Raw genomic sequence first — 9,137 nt, 5'->3', positions numbered from 1 at the left:
GTCTTGTCCTGTGCCCCTGGTTAGAGACATAGCTACATAATTAGAGAGGTCTTGTCCTGTGCCCCCTGGTTAGAGACTTAGCTACATAATTAGAGAGGTCTTGCCTGTGCCCCCTGGTTAGAGACATACCTACATAATTAGAGAGGTCTTGTCCTGTGCCCCTGGTTAGAGACTTAGCTACATAATTAGAGAGGCTTGTCCTGTGCCCCTGGTTAGAGACATAGCTACATAATTAGAGAGGTATTGTCCTGTGCCCCCTGGTTAGAGACATAGCTACATAATTAGAGAGGTCTTGTCCTGTGCCCCTGGTTAGAGACTTAGCTACATAATTAGAGAGGTCTTGTCCTGTGCCCCCTGGTTAGAGAGGTAGCTACATAATTAGAGAGGTTGTCCTGAGGGGAGACAACATGTTCATCCTGTAATTTAATTAAGCACACACACACACACACACACACACACCACACACACACAACACACACACCACACCACACACACACACAACACACACACACACAACCACAACCACACACACACACACACACACACATCCATAAGATCATATGACTTGTTTGTGCTCGCCATGTGTCTATGTTCTACTGGTACAGACCGCTGTGCATCTCCCCACAGTCAATGAGTTGAACTGAGTCCACTCTGTGAGAGATTGATTTCCATAGCCTACTGCATTCTCATAACACGGCGCCCCATACTTTTGTTTAATTGAATGACTGGTTAGTTTGTGTTTCTCCAGTTGAATGTAAAGACGAAAATGTCCAAAATATATATGTTTTTTTGCTCCCAAATAACGTCTATACTGAGGTGAGGTTTTCCTGGTGGAAASCCGATCCTCCACGTGGTTTGTTGTTTACGTCCTCCAGGAAAGTGACGCCGGGGCCAAGAGAACAGCGCTGATTGGGAAACATCATTCCTGGATACGATTTCAAAGCAGCAAGTTGGACGACAGGAAAGTATATCGGCTGCCTCATCCACAAAGAGGTTAGAAGAAGAAAAAAAACCTGACTCCTGTTTGTAACTTTCTCTGGTTTTACTAAAGTAAGAGCTGAACATATGTCTCCGTCTTTTGTTCTAACGCTAGCATTAGCATCTGTCCTGTCTTTGTTTTCGCGGGATGTCACCGCTAAGTTAAGTTCATTTTCCAGAGTGTTTTTTTGTTGTCGTGAACAAACAAGTTTGTTGACATTGGCACCATATAAGTTGTAGCTAAATACAGCGAGCTAATGTAACGTAAATGATGTGTTGTCCAAATATAGTTMAATTAGCCGGGACATGCTGTGCCTGCTCCCTCCAGTCGCACAGTTAAAAACGGCTGGGAATAACGTGGAACAGGAATCTGTTCTAAAAACTTTGTAAATAACAAGGTTGCCAACAAACAACAGAGTTGTATATCGGCAGAATAATATACCAGATAGGGAATTGGCTACGTAATGAGATGATGCCTATTCGGCAGCTAACGCTAGTTAGCTAGGTGAATTGATCATGCTACTTTGTATACGTTGTTTMTTGGCCTCCTTGTTATTTACGAAGTTTTTGGAACAGATTCCCGTTGGATCCTTCCACAAATTATACCCACCCGTCAAAAACACGTTGTTTTCAAAATGTTTCTGTTACTAGCTATATATTCTTGTTGTTTTAAGATGTTGCTGTCTAAATGAGCTTTTACTTRCCTGTAGTGTGATGCTGTTTTATGTCYACGTATAGSTACACCRCTCCACTTCTATAGCTACATACACAAACCATTAGGAACACCTTCCTAATATTGAGTCGCTGCACCCCCTTTTGCCCTCATAACGGCCTCATTTCATCAGGTCATGGGACTCTACAAGGTGTCGAAAGTGTTCCACAGGGGATGCTGGCCCATGTTTACTCCAATGCTTCCTACAGTTGTGTCAAGTTGGCTGGATGTCCTTTGGGTGGTGGACCATTCTTGATACACACAGGAAATTGTTGAGTGTGGAAAAACCCAGCAGCGTTGCAGTTCTTGACACACACAAACCGGTGCGATTGGCACCTAATTACTACCATACCCGTTTAAAGGCACTTAAATCGTTTGTCTTTCCCCATTCACCCTCTGAATGAGACACATACAATACACGTCTCGAGGCTTAAGCATCTTTAATTAATCTCTCTCCTCCCTTTCATCTACACTGATTGAAGTGGATTTAACAGGTGACGTCAATAAGGGATCATATCTTTCACCTGGTCAGTCTTATGTTCATAATGTTTTATACACTGGGTGTGTGTTGTTCCACGTGTTATCAAGTTTGGGTTCTGTTGTTTCAGATCCACAAGAAGAATGTTTCAGCTTGGAAGCCAGCTTGCCCAGTTTCACTTCTCCACGGGACCCAGTACTGCTACTGCAGGTGCCAAAGGACAACCTGACCCCCCTACACAGCCTACTCTAACAGTACAGGACTTTATCCAACATGTCAGGTAGGTCTAAATGATTGATTTAACACYWKYGGGYCTTATTCAAGTGTGTTCTGTACGTATGGGGAGGTTGTTAGCGTGATGTTATTGTTTCTCCTCAACAGTGGTAGCTAGCTAGACTACGTTGTGGGGACGGGGGGGGTCAGGTTGTACGTAGCTAGCTAGACTACATTATGGGGGGGGTGGTCAGGTTGTACGTAGCTAGCTAGACTACATTATGGGGATGGGGGGGGGTCAGGTTGTACGTAGTAAAAAAGCATAAGGACCTTGGATTATATCCCTCTTTCCGATATTGTCTTTAGGAAAGTTGGCGGACTGAAAAAAGAATATATTTTCTGCGACCTACGAGTCCCGACCCAGTTCCAAACCAACAAGGCAGACGACATCAACCTTGTCATCCTCACAGGTGCGCTATCGAGGATTTAACTAACTAGGCTTAACTAACTAGTATTTAACTAACTAGCTTACTAACTAGTATTTAACTAACTTAAGGCTTAACTAACTAGTATTTAAACTAACTAGGCTTAACTAACTAGTATTTAACTAACTAGGCTTAACTAACTAGTATTTAACTAACTAGGCCTACGTACTGTGTGGTTGACTTGACTCCTAACCAATGTGATCATAAGGTAGGCCTACCAGAGTGGCCTACCATCAAAAACAATGGAGAAAAAGCTGTAGGTGTTCACTCCAACCCTGTTCTTGGAGAGAGACCCTCCTGTAGGTTTTAACTCCAACCCTGTTCCTGGAGAGATACCCTCCTGTAGGTTTTAACTCCACCCTGTTCTGGAGAGATACCCTCCTGTAGGTTTTAACTCTAACCCTGTTCCTGGAGAGATACCCTCCTGTAGGTTTAACTCCAACCCTGTTCCTGGAGAGATACCTCCTGTAGGTTTTAACTCCAACGCTAATTAGCTGGTAGATGAGCTGAATCAAGTTAGTTACAACTGGGGAGGCTCTCCGTGAATAGTGTTGGAGAGCCTGTTCTAATCTCCCTCTTCTCACAACTCACCTTCTTCTCACAACTCACCCTCTTACAACTCAACCTCTTCTCACAACTCAACCTCTTCTCACAATCAACCTCTTCTCACAACTCAACCTCTTCTCACAACTCAACCTTTCTCACAACTCAAACCTCTTTCACAACTCAAACTCTTTCTCACAACTCAACCCTCTTCTCACAACTCACACCTCTTCTCACAACTCAAACCTCTACACTCAAACCTCTTCTCACAACTCAAACTCTTTCTCACCACTCACTCTTCTCACAATACCTCTTCTCACAACTCACCCTCTTCTCACAACTCAACCTCTTCTCACACTCAAATTTCTCACTACTCAAACCCTTCTCACAATCAATTCTTCACAACTCAAACTCTTCTCACAACTCAAACTCTTTCTCACAACTCAAACTCTTTCTCACAACTCAACCTCTTCTCACAACTCAACTCTTCTACAATCAACCTCTTCTCAACAACTCTTCTCACAACTCAAACTCTTCTCACAACTCAAACCTCTTCTCACAACTCAAACCTCTTCTATCTGTCTTCTAAGGTCACGGGGTGTTCTGCATGACGTGAAGCCCTGGAGAGGAACGGTGTTTCCAGCAGCAGAACTGGCACGTTCAGCTCAAAGAACAGACCAAACATTTACCAACACCTCCATAGAACAGGTGGCAGACCCCTTGAGGCCATCATGGTAAAATATGTCATAACATCTTTTTAGGGTTAAAAAATAATAAAATACATACCAAATGTAGCCTAGATACATCAGCTAAGTCATTCATCTAGACTAGTGGTCCAAAGAGATTACAGTATGAAGTCTAGATCAGGGGTTCTCAAACTAAGATACATCTGTAAGTCATTCATCTAGACTAGTGGTCCAAAAGATTACAGTAATGAAGTCTAGATCAGGGTTTCAAACTAGATACATCTAGCTAAGTCATTCACATAGACTAGTGGTCCAAAAGATTACAGTATGAAGTCAGATCAGGGTTTCTCAACTAGATACATCTTGATAAGTCATTATCTAGACTAGTGGTCCAAAAGATTCCAGTATGAAGTCTAGATCAGGGGTTTCTCAAACTAGATACATCTTGATAAGTCATTCATCTAGACTAGTGGTCCAAAAGATTACAGTATGAAGTCTAGATCAGGGGTTCTCACTTTTTTTAGGGGGCTAGCAAATGCATCAGCCCCCCCCCCCCCCCCCCCCCCCCAATAACTTGATTGAGATAAAATATGGTCCATAGTTTTATTATGGCCGTGGTAGGGCGTGGTCGACACGTCTCAGGCCCTGGGAAGGAGCGTGTTTAAAGGCCCACCTCTTTGGGCAGAGGAAGGGCAATGCTCTGCAATTCTACAACATTTTTTGTCATTGGTCGAAGCAATGTTATTTAATGGGGCAAGCAATGTTATTTTAATGGGGGCAAAGCAATGTTATTTAATGGGGGCAAAGCAATGTTATTTTAAATGGGGGCAAAGCATTTAAAGGCTAATATCCTGTAACTCTACACATTTTGCCATGAGACAGAGAGCTTTGCAGTTTAAAATCTTAAATTAAAGTGCATTTTTATGAAAAAAGGGAGAAAATAAATTATAATTGAAGTATTTGCCCAAGTTTTCAAAGAACATACATTGTATTACACCCTCTTAACTTATTCCAGAGATCCTTTGAAATGAGTTAAATCTGTTCAATTAGTTAAACAAAAAGGGTATATTCTTTTTTTGTTGTTGATCTGGCTACYGACCCCACTTTGAGAACCCCTSGKCAAGATGGCGTCAGTTCCCGTCAGTTCAAAGTGTAGCCTAGTTGTTGTAAGCATTTGCAGTCTGGCKCTTAATTCTGCCAGCCAAGCTCCYACKCCCTCTTATCCAACCTCGTCTCTGSCCCAACATCTACAGCAGGGTTGTTTATTTTGCTCCCGCGGCCCGCCTACGGTCTTCACCGAGGTCCGGAGGYYACGCACTTAAAATMGYTWATTATTTACTCTATCCATCGCTTTTGGAGTTTTCTCCCTGACTGTCTCTCTTGCGTATAGATGACTGTTAGTAAGCTGGACAGTGAAGACTACAAATGTAGGTCCCATTATTTCTACAGAGATTCAGTTTGATTTTGGTCATTTCCATGTTGATTGAGAGAGTTCCCCCCCCCAGATTGAATGGTCTCGCAGGCCAGATCTGGCCCATATGTTTGACACCCCTGAGGCTCTGATCTACAGTGAATGGAAATGAGTGACTCCTGCCCTGGTAGACAGGGTGACAGCTGTGTTGAGGCACCTGTTTTTCCCCCTCTATAAACATAATTACAGCCGTTAAAAATCAAGAGGCCCTACTTTGGGAGGGAATTTACCGAACCCTGCTCCGTTGTAGTGTTAACTCATTTCCATATAAATGTGCTACTCTGACTCAGTCAAGATCCAGGACAAAGCAGGACATTTTAGATTAGAATCCAAAACAAGTCAGACAGACCTTTTTTAAAACTACAGTTTGGTTTAGAAGGATATTGCATCATCAAATCCTTCCAATGGAGATTTTTTTTTTTGGGGGGGGGGTAACATAATTTTCCTAAACTGTGCTTTCCATTTCCATAGTGTGTCAGAAGAATATTACCCACCAAAAAACATACATTATGAGTTATTATTTGTGGTTGTTAAAACGATGCCTGATGGAGAATAATATACTATATTTGACAGACTTGTTAATGATCAGGTCTCTGATTATTAGCTAATGATTTATATATACTGTATATCCTCCAGACCATGACAGCTAACCTGTGATATATATATATATATATATCTCTATCTATACCCCCTCCAGACCAAGACAGCTAACCTGTGATATCTATACCCCCTCCAGACTAACCTGTATCTATACCCCCTCCAGACCAAGACGGCTAACCTGTGATATCTATACCCCCTCGCAGACCAAGACGGCTAACCTGTGATATCTATATCCTCCAGACCAAGACGGCTAACTGTGATATCTATTTATATATCCTCCAGACCAAGACAGCTAACCTGTGATATCTATACCCCTCCAGACTAACCTGTGATATCTATACCCACTCCAGACTAACCTGTGATATCTATACCCCTCCAGATCCTAGACCTGTGATATCTATACCCCTCCAGGCTAACCTGTGATATCTATACCCCCTCCAGACCAAGACGGCTAACCTGTGGCAGTACCTGAGGAGGAGCGGCGTGTCAGTGCGTCAGGAGCTCTTCTTTCCCAGGCTAGTCTTCCTCGCCCCGGACTGCCAGCTGGATGAAGAGCTGAGGAAGAGGAGGGAGCTGGTCTCCCCACAGTCAAATAGATGCGTTCCTCCGCTCCTTCAGAGAGGGCTATGCAGCCTGGATATAGACGCACTGACTCCTGCCTGGCTGTCTGGTGAGTGGACGAGGCATTGTGGGTTTAAAGAAATAAAATAATGGATGTCTTGGGATAAGAAAATATACTTTAAACTGTCATATTTCCCCAAAATATAGTGAAATAAGGGAGCTTTTCAATATTCTAAGCTAATCATATATTTCACTTAGCCTAGTTGCATTATCGTTACTGTAGCTCTGAAGTAGCAGCGTGTGCCTTACTTAGATGCTGAAGGTAGACAGAGAAGTCCTTACTGTACTGCTGAAGGTAGACAGAGAAGTGCTTACTGTACTGTTGAAGGTAGACAGAGAAGGCACTTACTTGTAAGCTTTGTTGAAGGTAGACAGAGAAGCGCCTTCACTGACTGTTGAAGGTAGACAGAAAGTGCCTTACTGTACTGTTGAAGTAGACAGAGAATGCCTTTACTGTACTGTTGAAGGTAGGCAGAGAAAGCCCTTACTGTAAGCTGTTGAGGTAACAGACGAAGTGCCTTACTGTTACTGTTTGAAGGTTAGACAGAGAAGCAACTTATGTAGCTTGTTGAAGGTAGACAGAGAAGTCCTTACTGTACTGGCGAAGGTAGACAGAGAAGTGCTTACTGTAGCTTTGAAGGGTAGACAGAGAAGTACCTTGCTGTACTGGCTGAAGGTAGACAGATGAAGTAGCCTTACTGTATTGCCTGAAGGTAGGATCAGAGAAGTGCCTTACTGTACTGTTGAAGGTAGACAGGAGAAGTGCGCTTACTGTACTGTTTGAAGGGTAGAGGCAGGAGAAGTACCTTACGTGTAACCTGTTGAGTAGACAGAAGCACCTTACTGTATGTTGAGGAGGTAGACAGAAGTGCCTTACTGTAGCTGTTGAAGATAGACAGAGAAGCACCGTTAAACTGTATCTTTGAAGTAAGACAGAGAAGCACCTTACTGTATGTTTTTGAAGGTAGACAGAGAAGCAGCCTTACTGGTAACTGTTCAGGTAGACAGAGAAGTACCTTAGCTGTACTGTTGAAGGTACGACAGAGAAGTGCTTATCTGTACTGTTGAAGGTAGACGAGAAAGCACTTACTGTCACTGGCTGAAGGTAGACCAGAGAAGCACCCTTATGTACTGTTGAAGGTAGACAGAGAAGCACGCCTTACTGTACTGTCTGAAGGTAGAGACAAGAAGTGCGACTTACTGTATCTGTTGAAGGTAACAGAGAGACACCGGCTACTGTAGCTGCTGAAGGTAGACAGAAGTGCCTTAGTCTGTACGGTTGAAGGGTAGACAGAAGAGCACCTTACTGTACTGGTTGAAGCGTAGACAGAGAAACATGCATTACGTACTGTTGAAGGTAGACAGATGAGTGCCTTACGTGTAGCTGTTGAAGGTAGGACAGAGAAGTACTCTGTACTGTTGAGGTAGAACAGCAGAAGCACCTATACCGTACTGCTGAAGGTGACCAGAGAAGTGGCCTTACCTGTTAATGTTGAAGGTAGACGATGAGAAGTGCTTTACTGTCGACTGCTGAAGGGTAGACAGAAGAAGTGCCTTACTTGTACTGCTGAATGGGTAGACAGAGAAGTGCCTTACTGTACTGCTGAAGGTAGAGGCAGAGAGTGCCTTACTGTACTGTTGAAATGGGGTAGACAGAAGTGCGCTTTACTGTACGATGTTGAAGTAAACAGAAGTGCTTACTGTAACTGTTGAAGGTAGACGAGAAGTGCCTTACTGTAGCTGTTGAGGTGACAGAGAAGTGCCTTACTGTAGTCTGTTGAAGGTAGACAGAGAAGTGCCTTTACTGTACTGTCTGAAGGTAAGAAGACGAAGTGCCTTACTGTACTGTTTGAAGGTAGACAGAGAAGCACCTTACTGTACTGTTGAAGGTAGACAGATGTGCCTTACTGTACTGTTGAAGGTAGACAGAGAAGCACATTTGCATGTGTTTTAAGCGTTTTATAAATCCTGTATATTATTGTTGTTTCTCCGTGTCCTGCAGGTCACCTGTCGTACGGTCAGATCGGGGAGCTGAAACAGGTGGTGAGGAGGATGGGGACCTGGGACCTGGTCAGACTACAGGGAGGAGAACAGCTCAAGGTGGGTTTTAACAACTTAATATATATTACATTCATATTCATTATCTGACATTTAGCAGACGCTTTTATCTGAAACCGCTAACAGTCGTGTGTGTGTACATTTTAAATATGGGTGGTCCCGGGAATCGAACCCACAATCCAGGAGGTACCAGCTCCGTGTTCTACCAGCTGAGTCACTCAGGACCTCCATAGCCTTGTATTCACCGTGCTCTACCAGCTGAGTCACTCAGGACCTCCATAGCCTTGTATTC

At 43.4% G+C, this 9,137-nt stretch overlaps 1 protein-coding gene across 1 annotated transcript in view; it reads left to right on the top strand.

Annotated features, from left to right (window-relative positions):
* Positions 1-635: 635 nt before the first annotated feature.
* The window catches only part of si:zfos-911d5.4 (uncharacterized), a 14,031-nt gene continuing 5,529 nt past the window's right edge, over positions 636-9,137 (top strand). Inside the window, exons 1-6 of the mRNA XM_024144556.2 lie at positions 636-1,050; positions 2,299-2,448; positions 2,748-2,851; positions 4,000-4,143; positions 6,608-6,836; positions 8,790-8,887. Coding sequence (XP_024000324.2) covers positions 4,141-4,143; positions 6,608-6,836; positions 8,790-8,887 — 330 coding nt within the window. The 5' untranslated portion in view covers positions 636-1,050; positions 2,299-2,448; positions 2,748-2,851; positions 4,000-4,140. The remainder of the gene's footprint in view (positions 1,051-2,298; positions 2,449-2,747; positions 2,852-3,999; positions 4,144-6,607; positions 6,837-8,789; positions 8,888-9,137) is intronic.

Source organism: Salvelinus sp. IW2-2015, unplaced genomic scaffold, assembly GCF_002910315.2.
Source record: "Salvelinus sp. IW2-2015 unplaced genomic scaffold, ASM291031v2 Un_scaffold5470, whole genome shotgun sequence".
Taxonomy (NCBI): domain Eukaryota; kingdom Metazoa; phylum Chordata; class Actinopteri; order Salmoniformes; family Salmonidae; genus Salvelinus; species Salvelinus sp. IW2-2015.
The sequence above is the reverse complement of the archived record's forward strand: the minus strand, read 5'-3'. Positions and strand labels throughout refer to the sequence as shown.